Source organism: Phyllostomus hastatus, unplaced genomic scaffold, assembly GCF_019186645.2.
Source record: "Phyllostomus hastatus isolate PE091 unplaced genomic scaffold, TTU_PhHast_1.1 phas_scaffold_193, whole genome shotgun sequence".
Classification (NCBI taxonomy): Eukaryota; Metazoa; Chordata; class Mammalia; order Chiroptera; family Phyllostomidae; genus Phyllostomus; species Phyllostomus hastatus.
In genome coordinates this window covers 4,731,494-4,750,000 of record NW_025334015.1, presented here as the reverse complement: position 1 = coordinate 4,750,000, position 18,507 = coordinate 4,731,494, and the positions used below count along the sequence as shown (strand labels likewise).

The following is an 18,507-nucleotide window of genomic DNA, read 5'->3' as shown; positions in this document are numbered from 1 at the left end:
CTCAGAGGACAAGCGCCTGGACCCTGGCAGCTGGCCTGGGGTCAGAAGCTGGCTCTCCCAGTGAGGAAGGGGCGGTGTCCATGTTGCACTAAGGCCAAGGTATCTGGCAGGCCTGGGATTAAGAACCAGAGGAAGAGAGCTTTACAGGAATGAAATGGGCACCCTTGGGAACCGGAGTGGCAGTGCAGCACCCTGCTGCTGCCAACCTTGGTAGCCTGCTGTTGTTTTCTGGGGACTGACTCTGTTTCCCCCACTTCTGTTTGCCTCCCCTCTGTTATTTCCCCTTTGTTTGGAAGAGTCTTCCTGTCCCCCTTCAGTTGTTCTTAACTTGCCACAGAGTGGTCCAATCTCCTGGGGAGACCACACCCCTCCCCACTGTACTGTACCTTCTTGCATCACACCACTCCCACCCTGTGGCTTCTCTCAGGGCCCAGTCACTCCCCCACCCCGTCTCTTTATCTCCCATCTGGCTCCCCCCGCCCCGATTTGGTTGGGTTGAAAGGCCAGGGTTTCCTTTGAGAGTCTTAACTAGTGTCTTCCTAGATGAGGCCAATTCTCTGCCAGAATCTGCCTGTTTTTCTCCTGGGCTCCTTCCCACCCTGCCTCCCCCTGCTGTGCCCCAAGAGGGGGCACCACTTGGTCCCAGCGCCCAGTGTTTGCCACAGAGTTAATGTTTAGCTCAGGGCTAGTTCCCTGTGCTCAGACGCCGACCGCTGTTGCCCAGCCCGGCCCTGCCCTGCCCAGCCCTGCCTGGCTGACTGTGGGAGGGGGCGTAGGAGACAAAGGCTGACCCTGCACCTGCTTTACTCCGTGGCAACCCCAGCGGTCATCTCCACGTTTGGCCACAGCAATAGTCAGATGTTTCCGAGGAAGCACTGTAGAATGAGCCCTTGTGGGCCTAGGTCTTGGGGTCTGTGTGGCCCAGGACAGAAGCACCTGGTTGCCTGGCAAATGGAGCTCATGAATCTCTCTTTAGACCGCGAGGACGGGGCTGACACACGCAGGGCAGGGAGCAGCTCCAGTGTGTGACTGGGAGAATGTGGTGGGGACTGGGCACCCCAAGCCCACACGTGTGCGTCGGGGAGCCTATGGGCGGGTGCACGTGAGGCACTGGGTCCGCAGGAACAGTGTTGGGGGTGGTGGGGAGCACACTCATCCCCTGCAGTGTTTCTGAGCAGCCAGCAGCTGAAACAACCACGCTGAGTGCTGTAGGTGCTTTAAAGCTGTTTGGGCATCCACCCTCCCTGGAGAAGGTGGTGGTGGGATGGAGGGAGACCCCAGCCGGGCCCAGGGGTATACGCTGAGAGGAGTAGAGGAGTCTGCAGAAGTGTTCAGACTTTTCCTCTGCTTCCTCCAGCACTGTTCCCCGGAGAGACCTTAGGTTCCTCTGAGTCCCAATCTTTGGGTTTGGGAGTCAAGATTCCTCACTTTCAGTGCATTCATGGGTCATCTTTAAGCACAGGAAGGTCTGAGTGCTGTGCATCAAATTGCTGAGGCTCCTGGGACAAAGGCTGCAGCCGTCAGTCATCCCAGGCAGGTGTGAGACCCTCCTGGCACAGGGGGCAGCGCTAGGTTAGGGTGTGGGAGGGGCCTGTTACTTTCAAAGGTCTGGCCTTTCCAGGGAGCGAACGTCTCCCCAGCCTGTGCTATGGACTCCTGCTCCCGCTTCTCTGTCTGGAGCTCCTGTTTCCCTCACTGGCAGGCTCCCATTTCTCCTGGAGATCTCCGCACACTTCTGTGCGTTGGGCTCTCTCCTTTTGACCTGGAGCCAAATTCTCTGTTCTTAGTATTGCCACTTGGCCCTCAGGTTGTGAGCTGCCTAGGAATCCTCCTGACCTTGATCCCCCCCCACTGCTAGTGCTGGAGGCAGGGCAGGGCCTCTGGAAAGAAAGGAGATGCCTCAGGGGTGGTGGACCTCACCTTCTCCCTGCAGCACCATCTGGCAGCACATCTGCAATGAGAGGAGTTAAAGTTCCAAATCTGCTGCTGCTGCTGCAGCTGCAGCTGCAGGGAATTTAGTGAATGGTCGGATCGGCAAGGGGAGAGTGTGTCCCTAAAGAGTCACTGGCTGTTTGCATCTCAAACTTCAGATTTCATCACAACAGCAGCACCCCGTACCTTCACATCCCCCTCCCCCACTTGGCACAGAGACCAGCTACTTTCCATTGCAGGAAACATCTGCTGGAGGCCAGGCCAGGCCAGGCCAGGGTTACTGCAGGACATTGGCCAGCACCCTCACCAGATTCTGTAACGTGAAGCATGTGTAGGGCTCTGGCCCTGCCCACCCACCCATCCTGCCTCCACCCCCGCCCCCCTCCACAGCGAGTCTAACAAAGAAGTTGTTTGCTGGCCAGCAGAGAGGAATAAGGTCCTGGAGGAAAGGGGTGTGTGCAGGGGTGGGGTTGAGCACAGGCTCTGTTGCCAGAGGCACTGGTAGCTGCTCTGCCGGGTGAGGGCAGTGAGTCACAGTGACCCGTGTCCGCCCAGAGTAGAGACTGCACACTGAATGGACTGAGTACAGGCCAGGCCAGACAGAGCTGCAGGGCTGGGCGCTGGTTCTCTCCCTGGAGTTTCAGAGCAACTATGAGCCACTCTGCCATGCGTGAGTAACCTGTGGGGTGGGCCTCTGGACTTGGCTGTGGGGTCACACTCTTCCTGTGCAGTTTGCCTGTCTACCTGGGGCTTGCCATTCAGAGTCTGCAGCTAGCCCTGTGTACCTGCCGTGTCAACTACTCTTCTGGCCTCTGCTGGCATCCCGGAGTGGCTGTGCCCACTGACCAGGAGGAGGGGCTCCAATCCATCCCCTCTGGGTCACACTTGGCTCGAAGACCGACGCACTGTGGGGGACAAGCGGGGTGAAGCAAAACCCAGCCATGGGAGCCCAGTGAGCAAGTCTGTCCAAAGAACCGTGTTGACCACACCCTCCCACCTGTGAAACTGTGCTGAGAGCAGAGCTCTAGGAGACCCCCCAGGGGCACATAGACCCTCTGCCTCGGAGCCAGGTCACCCTCCTGCATTCAGCTCAGGCGTACCTGTTTGCATCCTGAGGGGGCAGCAGGGAAGCAGGGCTCCAGCTGCTGGGCTCCAGTGAGAGGTGTAGCTCTGGGGAACGATGGAATCTCTGGCGGAATCTGGGGTGCTCTCGAGCCTCCTGCTGGAACTGGACGACCGGCTTCCGCAGTGGTGCCTGAGGAAGGCTGTGGAGGTCCCTGCTGAGGTGGAGCTCCGCTGCTGGAGTGGACCTGAGGACGTCCCAGCCGTGAGTGTGTGCCCTCAGGTCTCTGTGTCTGGGTGACAGGCCCGTGCACCCTGTCACTCCCCGCTTAGCCCTGCAACTGGGGAGGGGGGTCCAGACTGACTTCGTTCTCTTGTCAGTAATGTAAGGGTTTGGATTAGATTGTCTCCCACCCCTCCCCCCATCAAAAGACCTGCCTCTGGGCAGGGGAGTCTGTGGGCAGCCCCGAGCAGGTGAATGTCTCCTCCCCAAGAGAGCACGACGATGGGGTGTCTCTGTCGTTTCACACTTACCCGGCACAGTGACCCTGAGGCCAGGCGGAGTGATGGGTTGGACTCCCTGCAGTTGTAGTCTACACTCCCACGTAGTGACCACAGTTCTTTGGGCAAGTTGCTCCACTTCTTTGTGCCTCAGCTTCCTCATGTGTCAGACAGGGTAACCCACACCCTGCGGGCAGGTGGAGCGCTGAGTGCGAAGGGCCCGTGGCAGTGCCAGGTGCATGGCGGTGACTCATCCCCTGCAGCTGGTTGCAGCTCCGGAGGTCACGCAGACATAGTCGGGAATGGAGTGAGCGTCCACTTGGGCTCTTCAGTGTGGTCTCCGTCCTGTGAGGCCAGACATCCGTGGAGAGCGGCTGTCTCAGGGTCACTGTGGAAGTAAAATAGGGGCCAGACACATGTATTCTGGGGTCTTTTCTGGCCACAGAAATCGTAGGGTTGGCTGGCTTCCATACAGTCACCCCCTAATACTTGGTTCAAACACATGGCAGGTGATATTCAAAGTTTAGGATTCTGCAACACAGAAGAATCCTAACTGGCTACTACTACCTTTGGGGTAGTAGCCAGGCGTCCATGGTGGCAAGTAAAACTCCTTTTATAAGCAAGCCAAAACAAAAGTTTAAAATTCAAATTAATTCAAGGGAAAGCATTTAACAGCATTCTCTTCCCTCTCTCACTTCTGGAAAGCGTCTCCACATGGGAGTCACGTCACTTTCTTTCCCTTGTCCAAGCTCCTGGGATGCTCCTGTGCGGGCACAGGAGCCGTGGGCTGCTCAGCTCCGCTGTCAGTGCGCACTGTGAGTGCGGCAGGGCCGCAGCCCCCACTTCCCTGTGGGCCATCCACTTTGCAGAAAACAAAACCTGACGTTTGAAACCCATGCCCTGGCCGCAGACCTGTAGGCTGGGGGTCCCCGGGACAGTGGGTGAGAAGGTGTAAATGGCCACGACTCGTCTGCCCACCCCCCAGGCCCTGGGACAGCTATCTGCTCGCATGTGCTCCTGGGAGAAGCAGGTCAGCCGTCTGCCGGGTGGAGCGCAGGCGCCTCTCAGCTGCGGTGCATGGCTCTTCCTGCACCGTTATGGTCATTGGTGCCTTTCATCTGCAGAGCATTGGGTTTTTTTGTTTGTTTGTTTGTTTTTAAGTTTGTGAGCTTTGAAGGAGCAAGATTTTTGTGTGTCCAACTGGCTCATGGTATTGGGTTGGCCAAAATTTTGTTTAGTTTTTTTTTTTTTTTTTGCTGTATAATGGCTCTCTGGTAGCACTTAACTTGCCTTGAACTTCATTTGAAAAAATTTTGTTAGATTGTATTGTGACAGCTGCCATATCAGTATGCATTTAAAATTTATCAAAATTGGTGAATTTCTGTGCAGCCATGTTACTACTGAAGATGGAAGAAAATACACAAAATTTTAGTGTATTGTGCTTTATTATTTCAAGAAAGGTAAAAACACAACTGCAATACCTAAAAAAAGACTTGTGCAGTGTATGGAGAAGGTGCTGTGACTGATTGAATGTGTCAAAAGTGGTTTGTGAAGTTTCATGCTGGAGATTTCTCACTGGACGATGCTCTGTGGTCAGGTAGACCAGTTGAAGTTCATAGCAATCAAATCGATACATTGAGAACAATCATTATACCATGTGGGAGATAGCCGACATACTCAAAATACCCAAATCAATAAAGCTACTGGTAAAAATGAAAAAATGTGTTTTTTATTTTGAGGAGAAAACTAAATGGACTTTTTGGCCCACCCAGTATTTCTGAGGAGGATTTGCCAGGATAATTTACGTTAGTCTGTAACTGAGACACTCCAAAAGCAAAGCTGACACAGGGCATCTGGAAGCACAGGCAGTGGTAGGAGGTGAGCACGGGACCAGCGATCGAGAGATCTGCCATTGACCAGCTGGGGGACCCTGGGCAAGGGGAGACTTCTCTCTGGCCTTAGTTTCCTCAGTGATAAGGGTTGAATTAGATAATCTTACAAAGGATGGTGAGGGAATGAGTTTGGGTGCCTCTCGCTGCCAGATGTAGTTTTAAATTCTCTACTGGGTGCTTATCCTTATACCAGTTTTGTGACTTTGGTTAGTACAGTCTTTGGAAAAGTAGGACTCCTCCCCATGATATGACTGATGTGTATAACATTGTACTAGTCTTATGTTTTATTATGTTTTTCCCAGTCATGAACTTCACACGCAGCAAGTGTTATCATGATACCTTCTTCTGGGGACTGTGTTGAGCACTGTGATGTTCTGAGTCCTGCTGGGGTGAGGGGTAGGCAGCCCCTTTGGGCCCCTGCTTCACTGTCAAGGGAGTGCTCCTGCCAGTGGAAGGCAGAACAGCTATAGCTGACATGGGGGGGTGCCAGGGGGCTCCCTGGAGGTGACCCCGTTCCTCTGTCTTCTTGGGCTTTCATATGGGCCCACTAAGTGGTATGTTTGACTTTTTCTCATTGATGGGCATTGGGTACAAAGCCTGCGACAGTATCACACTCTCTCCACAGTGGCCTCCCCGTGCCAAGCTGCCTTTGCCTCCCCTGGCCTCTGATGGTCTGTGGGATAATGAGCCCCATCTCTGCCTTCTGAACACATAGGCAGGCACCCCCCCTGCCCCTTCCTCCCCACCACCCAGAACAAGGACGCCCCACTAACTTTGTCCACTGTCACACAGGTGTTAAGCCCCACTTACAAACAGAGAAACGAAGACTTCAGAAAGCTCTTTAAACAGCTTCCAGACACGGAGCGCCTCATCGTTGGTGAGCCTGGTGGTGTGGGAGTTGGGGCCCGGGAGGAAGTCTGGGAGTTCTGGGCTATCACTCAGACCTCCTCTCCCTAGAGGTTCCTCAAGTAAGGAAGTCCGTCTGGGAACAGGGAGAGAGGCTATCCACAGCACTGACCCAGTGGCTGGGGCTCGGGGCCAAACACCATGTGCGTGGTGGCTTCGAGAGAGCCCCACATAGCAGGTGTCACTCCCTCCTTTCTCTGCAGATGGCTCAGCAGTGACGGGCTGGGGCAGCTTCAGGCTGGGGAGGGGTGGTCTATGGTGCTATAGGCTTTTTTGGCTCCTCCGCTCTCTAGGCAGCTGTGTATTTCACACCCTTCACTTTCCTGATGGTGGGATGCTAGGGACTCCCTGGGCCATGAGCTCACACACACCCGGGTGGTGGTGGCTGGGTTCCCTGGTGCTGGTGGGCGGGATGGCAGGCCTGATTTGTGGAGGTGTGCGGCGAGTACTTCCTGCCTCTGAGCTCTGTCCCCCTCCCCATCCCACAGATTACTCATGTGCACTCCAAAGAGACATTCTTCTTCAGGGCCGACTCTACCTCTCTGAAAATTGGATCTGCTTCTACAGCAACATCTTCCGCTGGGAAACCCTGGTAAAGACCGGGGGCCGCCTCCGTGGGCCGTCCCCTGGGCTGTGGCCTCCTGCTCTCTGCCCATGGTTGACTTCACGCTCCACCTAGCCTTTGCGTAATTAGCAAAAGCACGTGCCTGAGTCTAGGTGGCTAGATCCCCCCTACCATGTCCTCCCCTCCTACCTGCCTGGGTGTAGAAAAGAGTGTGGAGAGCACTTGCTGAAAACAAAGACTTGGCAGGAGTCACCGCAGAAGGCAGGACAGTGGAGGAACAGGGCATTGGCCTCGGCACTCAGAGAAACTGGCTTGTATGCTTTCTGGATCCTGCCACTAATAATTAATTAGCTGGATGATTTGAGGTTCGTCCTGCATTCTTTGCCTGTTTCCTCATCTGATAAAATACAGTGGGAAAAGATAAACTAGGTGACTTTTATGGTCCCATCCAGGGCTACTGCCCCGTGTTGCTGTGACACTGTAACAGGACCTCTGCACCTTTATTAGATGGTGCAGAAGTGAGCAGGGGGCTCCTGGACCACAAATCGAGGTGCCCGTGGGCTCCAGGCAAGGCTTGGGCCCCACCTCCCTGTGCCCTCTGAGATCAGGGGTGAACCAGGGGGTCTCTCAGGAGGTTTCGAGACACCTAGACACACTGGGTTCCTCTGTCTGGACTGTTCCACACGAACGCCCTTCACCTGACTGTGCTAACGCCTGTCGTTGCTTCTGATCCCCTCTCTGTCCCGGTGGCAATGCTAGCTGACTGTCCGCTTAAAGGACATCTGCTCCATGACGAAAGAAAAAACAGCTCGCCTCATTCCCAATGCCATCCAAGTTTGCACCGATTCAGAAAAGGTAAGCGGAGTCTCATCTTGGACCTTGCTCCCCGTCCCCTAAACCCCCGTACCCCGACCTGTTATTTCTGCCCTTACTTAGCTTACATTAATGGAGCGGGGAGGCATTGGACTGGGGTGAGAGACGGGATCTGCTTCCATTTGGTTTGTGTTGCAGCCCAAACGTGCAGAATAGTGCCCAGCACGTGCCAGTGTTAGAGTACTTGTTGTGTCGTTGAATAAAGGAGTGAGTGGGTGAGGGTGGTCTTCTCCCCGCTCGGGCTGGCCCACATGCCCAGCCCCAGCAGGTAGTGAAGGAAGTATTTTGTGGCCATGAAAACCTCAAACATGGAGAGGAAAGCAGGTGACTATGGAAGGACGTAAGCCCAGTGGGGACTGGAGGCTGTGGCACATCCGTGGTCCTCACTGCTGGCACACCTGTGCCACAGTCACAGGTGACTGTCGTCCATATGTGCTGGTGACATCAGTAGCAGGAGCACTGTGACTTCGTTCATTATGTTGTAAGTCTTAACTTACACCTGTTGGACTTTCCCTTCCGATGTAGCACTTCTTCACTTCATTTGGGGCGCGGGACAGGACGTACATGATGATGTTCCGGCTGTGGCAGAACGCGCTCCTTGAGAAGGTAAGTGCTGCCCTGCTACTTCTTCAGCCTGAGGATGAGGCGTGTCCAGCCTGGGTGTTCTTTCCCCTGGACCTGGGCCCTGGGTTGGGGGAGGGCTGCGCTTTCCTGGGGCGTGGGCTGGTCCCAGGGGCCCTGGAAGTTTTCTCACCCTCTCACCAGCCAGTTCACCGGAGTCCTGGGAGGAGCCTGTCTCCATGGGAACAACCTTTCTACAGCCTGGAGCTGGGTCCCAATCAGCTCTAGGTGCTCAACTCACCTTTTCAAATGTGCCAGGACTTGTTTTAATGGGGTGTGATGAGACGTGCAGATGGAGAAATGACTCTGTACGTTTTTGAACGTGCAGATAGCCCACGCAGGGCCCCGTGGGGAAGCACAGAGAGCCTGGGGAAAGCTTGGGCAAGAGCCTGCAGTGTGGTTTTTCCAGGGGAGGGGAAGGTATGAGGCAGGGGAGGGAGGCAGGGGAGGGGAGGGTAGATTGGCTAGTTTGAATAATTTTGTAACAATATTGACTGCTCTTGTGTTTCCTAACGTTCTTGCCCTTCCTTTTCACATACTTATCCTTGCCACCTTCTACTCCTCCCAAGCTGTGACACACTCATGGTCTCCACCTCTGGTCTTAGTTCTTTGACATTCTGTTGCCTCTTTCCCAACACTTTGAACTTCATGAGAGCTAACTTTTGTTAGGACGGTGCTTTTGAGCAGGAAATGTAGACACCCAGTGAAATAAGAAAAACTGGAACTGAGACATGGAGCTGTCAGCAAACTGGATCAAGGATAAGAAGGAAGCATTTAGGTAGTCGAGAGAGGCTCCGGGCAGTGACCTTTGAGGCCCCCTAAACCATGAGAATGCAGGCCTCTCTCTGAGCACAGGGACTGCCAGCTGCGGAACGGGCCACCTGTGGGGTCATGCCTCGTTCTGGGATGCGACACATGCAGCAGGGCTTGCCTGGCCTCGGTTAGTGTGGAGAGATTTCTGCAGTGTCCACTAGGCTGGCTCAGGGGCTCTCTGGTGCTCGTTCCAAGTCCTGGTCAGAAGCTCTGTGGTCGCCTGCTCCACAGTGTCACTTCTTCACGCCACTTCATGCTGGACTGCATCCACGCCAGTGAAAAGCAGACAGTTATTGTCCCTGGGGGCTGGGTGGTCCCACATGGACACCTGAGCTGTGTGCACACGCCAGGTTTCTGGCTTTGCTGAAAGACATGCTCTCGGGCAGAGGGTGTCTTGTGGAGACCCTGGGAGGAGGGCAAAGCCGTCACAGAGGCCTTGGTCGCACTCAGTTCAGCAGGGCAAGTGCAGCGTGGCTGTTCTTACCCCCATGCATAGAGTGGGGTCCCGAGGAAGGCAGGGTCAGCATCTCTGTTGTCGCCTGCAGCCCCTGTGCCCCAAGGAGCTCTGGCACTTCGTCCATCAGTGCTACGGGAACGAGCTGGGCCTGACCAGTGACGACGAGGACTATGTGCCCCCCGATGACGACTTCAACACCATGGGGTGAGAGGGGTGGACCAGGCTGCCCAGGGGCCTTTCTCGGGGGGCTGGGTTGGCAGTGAAGGCTGCTGGGAAGTGACACTGAATGAAGGCCTAAGCAGGGGAGGGAGGAAGCCACAAGGACACCTCCGGGCAGAGGGGACGGTGAGCCCAGCCGCTGGGAAAAGGGGCAGGTGGGAAGTAGGGAGGTCAGGAGGCAGACCCTAAGGGCCTCTAGGCCAATGAGATGACTGGCTTTTACTTAGAGTGAGCTGAGAAGCAATGGGAAGGCTTTGACTACATAGTTGATAATATCTGAGTTAACATTTTAACAGGATCGTTCTGGCTCCCGGGTTGCCAATGGACTGAAGGGGAGCACGGGCAGACTGGCTACGAGGCTACTGAATAATTTAGATCATTTAGATGAGAGATGATAGTGGTTTGGATCAGGAGGGTAACAGCAGAAAGGCCAATGAGCCCTGGCTGATGAGGCTCAGTGGATTGAATGCTGGCCTATGAGCCGAAAGCTTGCCGGTTCAATTCCTGGTCAGGCCATATGCCTGGGTTGCGGGCCAGGTCCCCAGTGGTAGGTGAGCAAGAAGCAACTGATCAACGTTTTACTCTCACATCGATGTTTCTCTCCCTCTCTCTCTCCCACCCTTCCCCTCTCTCTAAAATAAAAAAAAAAAATTGTTAAAGATTTCAAACGAAGAAGAAAAAATGACAATGAATGTATAGTTTCTGAGTATATTTGGAAGGTAGAACCAGAGAAGGATGTTGAAGGATTTTCTGATGGATCAAAAAGGAACCAAAGGTGGATTTAAGGTTTTCTTGGATTTACCACCTGGAAGGATAGAGTTGTTCCAAACTGAGACACATGATAATATATGACTGCAAATTTGCGGGGAGGGACAGGAGGTTGGTTTTGGCTGCTTGAGTTTGAGATGACTGTTCTTCAGGGGGAGATGTCGTGTGGGCATCTGTGTGTGAGGGTGGAGCTCACCGGGGAGTCTGGGCTGCGGACGAACACTTGGGGTTTCAGTGGACAGCCATCAGGAGACTGGCTGCAACCACCAAGAACTGGTCCTGAGAATACTCAACAAGAGGAAGAAGCAGCAAGAGAAATCATGAAAGAATGTTCAATGAGGCAGGGGGAGCATGGGGAGTTTTATGCCCTAGAAGCCAGGAGAAGGGTATTCTAAGGAGAAGGTGTATCACTGTTACCACGTGCTGTTGGCAATCGAAAAGGGGCGGGGGACTGCAAAGTCACACCAGCACGCGTGAGGCTGGAAGGTAGGGGAGGTTTGGTGGTAGTGTGAGAGGCACAGAGGAACAGAACTCGAGGAAGGAGCATTGAATGTGTAGTACGCAGACCTGGGCTCAGGGACAACTTCTGGCACTGAATGGCGGTACCACTTAACTTCTGTGGGTGTCATTTGATGATGTCTCAGACACATGTAACAACTTACTCAGATGCCTCCAGATGTGGTAACATGTAAAGTATAAGTCAGATGTTGATGATGACGACTATGACTTCTCCCTTATTAGAGGGTGTGGTAACATCCCTGAAGTGTCCCTAGAAGGGCACCTGCCTCTAGCTCAAGGAGCATTCCCCTTGGGTGTACAATGATGAGAAGTTGGCTAGAATGATGCAGAATCTGGACAGGCCCCCGAAGGGAACTCATGTCTGGAGTTCTGTCCTAGTGTGGGACACTGTGGGAAAGAAAATGTGGGCTCAGAGCCCAGGTGTTTCACTCAAGTGGTCAGGTTGGGATGGGACAGGACGGGACGGGACACCAGTGGGAGAAAATAGTTTATGACAAACAATGGTCCTATTTTAGTAAGGACAAGTCTAAGGAGGGTGTCTAGAAAAGGTAAGTTTGGAGCCAGACATTTTATGTGGGGGCTGGGGTGTAAGGTAGGAAGGAGGTTTTAAAAGAGCAATGGTAGGGAGGGGCGGGTAGTTGCGTAAGATCGGGTGCAAAGCTGAGGTGCAGGAAAGCCACAGTTTTGGATGCGTAGATGGGTCTGAGGTCCTCAGGACAGTTGTGTGCACTGAGGCTGACATGGGCTCATGGTGTCTATTTCTAGCTACTGTGAGGAGATCCCTGTGGAAGAGAATGAAGTGAATGACAGCTCATCCAAAAGCAGCATAGAGACCAAGCCGGATGCCAGTCCGCAGCTGCCCAAGAAGTCCATCACCAACAGCACGCTGACATCCACGGGGAGCAGTGAGGCCCCCGTCTCGGTATGGGCCTCGAGCCCTTTGCTCGCACCCCTGACCCAGTGGCTGGCGTCACCCGGCTGGGTTGGTCCTGCGGGGCAGTAACCTGGGGAGTGAGTGGAGGGAGGTGTCATGCAGGCCATGGGCCCACTCCGTTCTGAAGGTGCGGTCCCGGATCCCGGGCTGGGCTCTCCGTGTCTCAGGTAACGACTTCAGCTGTGAGCAGTGAAAACCGTCCAAGTGCATTGCTCCAGATGAGCCCCTGGGAGAGCTTTTCCGGGCCCCGCTCTCACTGTGCTGCTCTGATGGCAGAGTTGTACATGAATATAAGACTATGGGAAGGCTGCCTGTTTATTCAGTTAGTCAATCAGGATGGTTTCGAGTCCCTAGTATGTGCACTCTGATTTGTTTCCTGCTGTGCTAGACTTTATGAAAGAGAGAAAAGCGTGTGACAAGGCTCTCTGTCCTCTGGGGCTTGGTTACAGAGGGAACCGAGGCTGGACGGAGGCAGAGTGGCCGGGGTGAGCTGGCAGGTGGCAGAACATGTGGGTTCCCAGGAAAGGCAGGCGTGTGTTACAGTGGCTCCCAGGTCTGCCTACCTGGCCTTACAATGTGATCGTCGTTCATTTCACGCCAAGTCTCCATTTTCTGCCTCTGGGATCATCTTTAAAATGTCAGGAATTGTATCTATTCCCTTCCAGGGCTAATGGGAAAATGAACATGAAACCTTTTGAGCCCCTTAGAAAAGAAGATGGTAGTGAGATGCAGGCTGACATATCACAGTGGAGGTACGGCTCCGGGACCGGGCCTGCAGCTGTGGGAGCTGAGTCTGCCCCCCCACAGCCCCCACCCAGGCTCGCTGTGCTCTCTGAGGGCTGGCTGGATGAGGGGGGTAGGGCCTTGCACAGGGCCCTCACCTCCGGGGTGGGACTCCCAGAGCAGGACTCGAGCACAGTTCCCCGAGGTTGCGAGGGCTCCTGGGGCCAGGTCCCGGCCTTCCCTGTTGGGTGACTGTGCTGTCCCCACCCCAGTTCGATGGCCTGCCCCTGGAGGAGGAGGTGCTGGAGGGCACCGGGTCCCTCGAGAAGGAGCTCGCTGTGGACAGTGTCCCTGAGGAGAAGATGGAGCTCATGGCACCGGTGAACTCCCCGTCCCTGGACTTCCGAGACAGTGATGGCATCCCCACCGAGCTCAGTGACTCTTCCGACACCCACGATGAAGGTGGGGCTCTGAGAATGGGGGAAGGCTAGAGGGATGTCCCTGTGTGGACACTGAAGTTGGTCTCTGCTCTGACGCAGTATCTGCTGGGTGGGTAGCAGAGTTTTTCTTTAAAAAAAAAAGTATATTCGTTATTAATATACACATCCCTTTCTCAAGAACGTACTTGCATGAACCTCATCATTCTATGTGTGTCTTTTTTTCTCAATATGTAATGCCGTTCTGCTGTCCAGTCTGGTCACTAAACATCCCCCCATGGACACTGGCTGGCCTTGCCTCCCTGCCCCGCACATAGAGGTCTGGCCAGGCGATGTTTACCTGCCACCGGACAGGGCCAGCCTACTAGCCAAGACCTGGAAACAAGTAGATCATGATAGGAACTTGCTTTAGAGACTCCAGCATAGGGATGTCAGACCAGGCAAGAAGAAAGCTTGGGCAGACTCCGGAGACTCCCCATTCTCTGCAGTGTTGCTCAGAGAACTTCTTCCCTGCCTCCCGCAGAGGGTTAGCTCCTGGGACCTCACTCGGGAGCACCTCCACCGAGTGGGTGGTAGGTTCCTGCCTAGTGCTCCAGTGCAGACGGTGCTTTTTCTCCCGGCTACTGGAAGGCCCCTCTGCGGGTCCCCTATGGTGGTGGCTTCACCATTGGCTGGTTCCCATCCAGGATGCAGGGCCAGTGCAAAGACTGTGCAGGTTGGGTCCTGCGTGACAGCAGGTGTGCCATTCATATAAACTGAGGGCTAAAGATCCCCCACCACGCCTGTTCTGTGCAGCTGCGGGTTGGACCTGGCAGGATGCTCCTGAGGTCCTGTCTGCATCCTCGGGGCTCACGGGGGCCGAAATGTCAGCCTCCTGTTATGATCATACAGCAGCCCGAGAAGGTGCAGTGATTGGGGACTGTGGGGGGCTGAGGACTTGGGAGAAGCACTGGGGCTCCGGCAACTCACCTGTACCCTCAGACACATTCTCCAGCAGCAGATGAGAATTTCCAGAAATGCAAGGTTATTGACACCATGGGAGAATTGGGTGCTTTGCAGAAGGAGGGCAAACCTAGAGATCATGGTCCTGCAGAGCAGCCTAGCCTGAGAAACGTTTTTTGTTTTCTTTCTTCCTTCCTTCCTTCCTTCCTTCCTTCCTTCCTTCCTTCCTTCCTTCCCTCCCTCCCTCCCTCCCTCCCTCCCTCCCTCCTTCCTTCCTTCCTTCCGAGGGGAGGGAGGGAGAAAGACAGGGATAGAAACATCGATGTGCAAGAGAGACAGCGATACATCAATTAGTTGCCTCCTGTATACCTCCAACTGGGGACCCGGCCCACAACCCAGGCTTGTGCCCTGACTGGGAATCAAACTGGTGACCTTTGGGTTCCCAGGCTGGTGCTCTATCCACTGAGCCATGCCAGCCAGGGCTCTGAGAAACGTTTATGCACACAGAGCATTGCAGATTGGTCACTGTTGCTCGAACAGACCTTTGCCATGAGTTGCATGCCATTTGTTGTCACTTGTGGTCAACTTAGAGACACTAGATAACTGACCCTCTGTGTTTGTGCAAGCTCAAGAAGTGGCCATTTATTTAATTTTGTCCAAAATTACTTAATTAGGGAGGCTTGAAAGTGCAAAGCAAATAGTGCATCCCCAAATTCTGTAAAGTCTTCATGAATGGCATGCCTCTGGAGTCAATGGTGTACCTGTCGGAAGGATGGACAGAGTTCAGTGGCCCAGCTCCCTGGTCTCCTTGGACATTGGGGGACCCTTCCCACATTAGCCACATAGACACAGAGCTCGGGGGATTTCCTCAGGGCCCCCTACGCTCCCTTCACTGCCTATTCCTCATCCTCTTTGTGCAGGGGAGGTCCAGGCCTTCTACGAGGACCTGAGTGGTCGGCAATACGTGAATGAAATTTTCAACTTCAGTGTGGACAAGCTCTATGATCTCCTGTTCACCGACTCACCCTTCCAGCGGGACTTCATGGAGCAGCGACGCTTCTCAGGTTTGCTCTTCCCTGGGCTGGCGCCTCCCACCCTTCTCCCTTCTCTTCCTAAGCACCCTCCTTTTCCAGGCCACCCAATGGCTCAGGGCACCCTCCCTCTGGCCTTACTCTGTGCCTGAGCTCCCTTAGGACTCTGTGAGCAACTCCTTCCCCCAGTGCCACAGCGCAATGCTTACCCACTGTGCCCAGGCACGTGGTGCTGGGCCCCCAGGCCTCAAGAGAGGCCAGGGCCCTACAGGACTCACTGTCTCATAAGGAGTAGCAACCACCACTTACTGGTTAGGCACCTGCTTTAAGCGAAGAACGTGACATCATCTCATTTAATCCTCAAATCTGTGCTGTATGTGAGTACTGTGACCCACACCATGCCTAAGAGGAAGCTGGACCTCAGACTGCCCGAGGTTGTGCAGCTGAGAAGAGGCTGAGCCAGGATTTGGGTCTGGGGGTCTCAGAGTCCATGCTCTGTACCTCGGTGCTCCCGCCTCATCCCTCTGCCCCTGTTCAACACACAGTGGGCCCTGCAGCTCTGCCCCACCAGCTGCTAAGCATCTGAGTCTGTGCAAGAGCTACTGGGCATCAGCAGACCCTGCTCCCAGGAGGAGTGGGCCGGCCAAGGGCACAGGGCGGTCAGCCTTAGAGGGGAGTACTTGTTCTCAGGCTCCCAGGCCCTCATCACAGTGGCTCCAGTGTTGCAAGCACCCTGTAGGTGGCCCCAAGGCCTCCGCCCTGGCCAGGAGCGATCAGAGTTCAGGAGCCCTGCACAGATGCATGGCACTGCCACAATGAGGCTCTTTCTGCCTCAGCTCCCCGCCCCCTGGCCCTCCTTCCTGGCCTGCAGCCCCTGTGGCTTCCTTTTGGAGGCCAGTGGGCAATGCACTGCAGCCCAGAGAAGTTCACTAGGAGGGGACACTCAGTGTGGGGAGGGCATGCCTCTTTCCCTCCTCATTCCAGGGCTCTCCACTACCCTCAGATATCATTGTCCATCCATGGAAAAAGGAAGAGAATGGAAACCAGAGCCGTGTGATCCTTTACACCATCACCCTTACCAACCCTCTGGCTCCCAAAACTGCCACTGTCAGGGAAACACAGGTGAGGTGGGGGGAGGTGCGTGGTGCAGGCTAGACGGCCTCTGTTCTGGGGCATAGGAGGCAGGGCCGATGCTGGAGGAAGCTTCTGGGTGCAAGCGTGGTTCAGCCCTGAAATGGCAGCGTCTCCCATGGTTCCTGGTCCTCGGTTCCGAAGTGGGGCGTCAGGTGGAGAGAGCAGGGAAGGGGGCTCTTTTCCTGTCCAGCTGTGTCCAGTGGCCTTCCTTCCCACAGACTATGTACAAGGCGAGCCAGGAGAGTGAGTGCTACGTGATCGATGCGGAGGTGCTCACCCACGACGTGCCGTACCACGACTACTTCTACACCATCAACCGCTACACACTCACACGCGTGGCCCGGAACAAGAGCCGGCTCAGGTGCAGTGTCTCAGGGTTGGACGGGCTTGTAGGCTGTTTCCGGCAGGAAGTGCATGGGGCCCTTACATTTGGGAACATTCACTTGGTCCTGAGGACGGAGGAGGAGCTTGGGAAATTGGCCTGCCAACGCATTCTTTCTTCTCCCTTCCATCGTGTCCTCCATCGTGTCCTGACAGTCTCTGCCACGGGTTCTCTTTCCTGCTCTGCATGTCCCTTTGGCACCACTCATAACTACTGCCACTTACCAGTTTATAAGGTACTGTGCTTAAAGTCCATTCTTTAGACTGACCAAAGGAGGTGGATTAATTCTCATTTTTCAGATAAGAAAACCTAGGGTCATATAGGCTAAGTAACTTTGCCGAGAGTCACGTCCAGTGAGTGCTGAAACCCGGGTCTAGAAACACAAACCCGGGCTCTCCATACCACACCGTGTGCATCGTGACCACCACCCATCCCGTTAGCCAGCTCGAGGCGTGCAGGAAGCCCGACCCACTCACTGCTTTATTTTTACCACTCAGCACAAGCCTGCACATACCAGCATGCAGAAATGTCCGAATGAGCGAGGGAATAATTAGATTCTGTTTGTGAGTAGAGTCCTGTCCTGGGCACTGTGATGTGCATTCAAGGAAGGAAGAAATTTAGACCCTGAAATTTAAGAAGCTTGTAATCTGAGCCCTGGCCGGGTAGTTCAGTTGGTTAGAGTGTTGTCCCAATAGGCCAAGATTGTGGGGTTGATTCCTGGGTAGCTCAGTTGGTTAGAGCATCATCCTGATATGCCAAGGTTGCAAGTTCAGTCTCCAGTCAGGGTACGTGCAAGAAGCAGCCAGTGGATGCACAAATAAGTGGAACAACAAGTGCATGTCCCTCTCTTCCTCTTTCTCTCTCTAAAATCAGTGAAAAAACAAAAACAAAAAAAGCTCATAATCTGAAAAGTCGAGACATCCACCAGACATCCCACTCATTTGAAAAGGATTGGTGTGGATACCTGTATCTTAGACCAAGTTCTTTCGGTGGTACAGAGCATAACTTCACACAGGTAGTTAAAATAAATAGGTGTTTTGTAAAAGGCTGCAGAGAGGTCTCTTAGGAATCAGGAAGATCTGAATACTCACACCTCAAAGAGGGCCTGCATCTTTCTCATCATCTTAAAATAATTTTTTTTTCTTGGTTACTCTTTCTTCCTCTCTTCTCTTTGCCCTCCTGTCCACAGTATCGGGATTTTCATTTCCAGCTCCCCTGGAGGAGCTTTTGCTTAGATGCCCATTCTGTCCAGTTCACACAGAGGTGGCCTGTTGTCTCAGATCGACCCTGACAGAGGGTGCCCACCCTCAATCCAGTACACAGCTCTCGGGCAGGAATTGGGGTGGGGTGGTGGGTGTGGGGTGAGGTGGCTGCAAGTAGAGGCATGCTCCTCTCAGGGTGGAGCTGGTGTCCCTGGGGATGGAGGTGAAGGTAAGGCAGCCAGCCTTAAATGTGCAGAGCACAGACCGGAAGAATGACAGGCAAGGGTGAACCTGAGGCGAGGCAGAGTGTAGGGGCGCTGGTGGGAGAGGAAGGGCTGAAACCTGGGGCAGGAGAGAGACTTATGACTGTGAGAGGAGGCGCAGAAAAGGCGGGACCTGGGGAGTAGAATGGGGACAGGGAGAGGCAAGAGCCAGGACCAAGAGCAGCTGATGCTCTGAAAGGTGGGCTTGATGAGACCCAGAGCCTGACTTGGACGTAGGAGTCTCTGGAGGAGGAGAGAAGGGCCCCGCAGTGGGCAGGGCTCTGGCACCATCAGAAGCCCCCTGGGAGGAGGCAGTGGGGCATCATGAAAT

The 18,507-nt window shown here is 54.4% G+C and overlaps 1 protein-coding gene across 4 annotated transcripts in view; it reads left to right on the top strand.

Moving 5' to 3' along the window:
- GRAMD1B (GRAM domain containing 1B) overlaps positions 1-18,507 on the top strand; it is a 169,739-nt gene that overhangs the window by 142,187 nt on the left and 9,045 nt on the right. For all 4 annotated transcript variants that reach the window (XM_045860157.1, XM_045860156.1, XM_045860159.1 and 1 more), the window contains 10 exons: positions 6,180-6,264; positions 6,782-6,885; positions 7,618-7,713; positions 8,257-8,337; positions 9,711-9,826; positions 11,894-12,050; positions 13,058-13,247; positions 15,085-15,228; positions 16,199-16,317; positions 16,548-16,690. In XM_045860157.1, the coding sequence (XP_045716113.1) occupies positions 6,180-6,264; positions 6,782-6,885; positions 7,618-7,713; positions 8,257-8,337; positions 9,711-9,826; positions 11,894-12,050; positions 13,058-13,247; positions 15,085-15,228; positions 16,199-16,317; positions 16,548-16,690 (1,235 nt within the window). The remainder of the gene's footprint in view (positions 1-6,179; positions 6,265-6,781; positions 6,886-7,617; positions 7,714-8,256; positions 8,338-9,710; positions 9,827-11,893; positions 12,051-13,057; positions 13,248-15,084; positions 15,229-16,198; positions 16,318-16,547; positions 16,691-18,507) is intronic.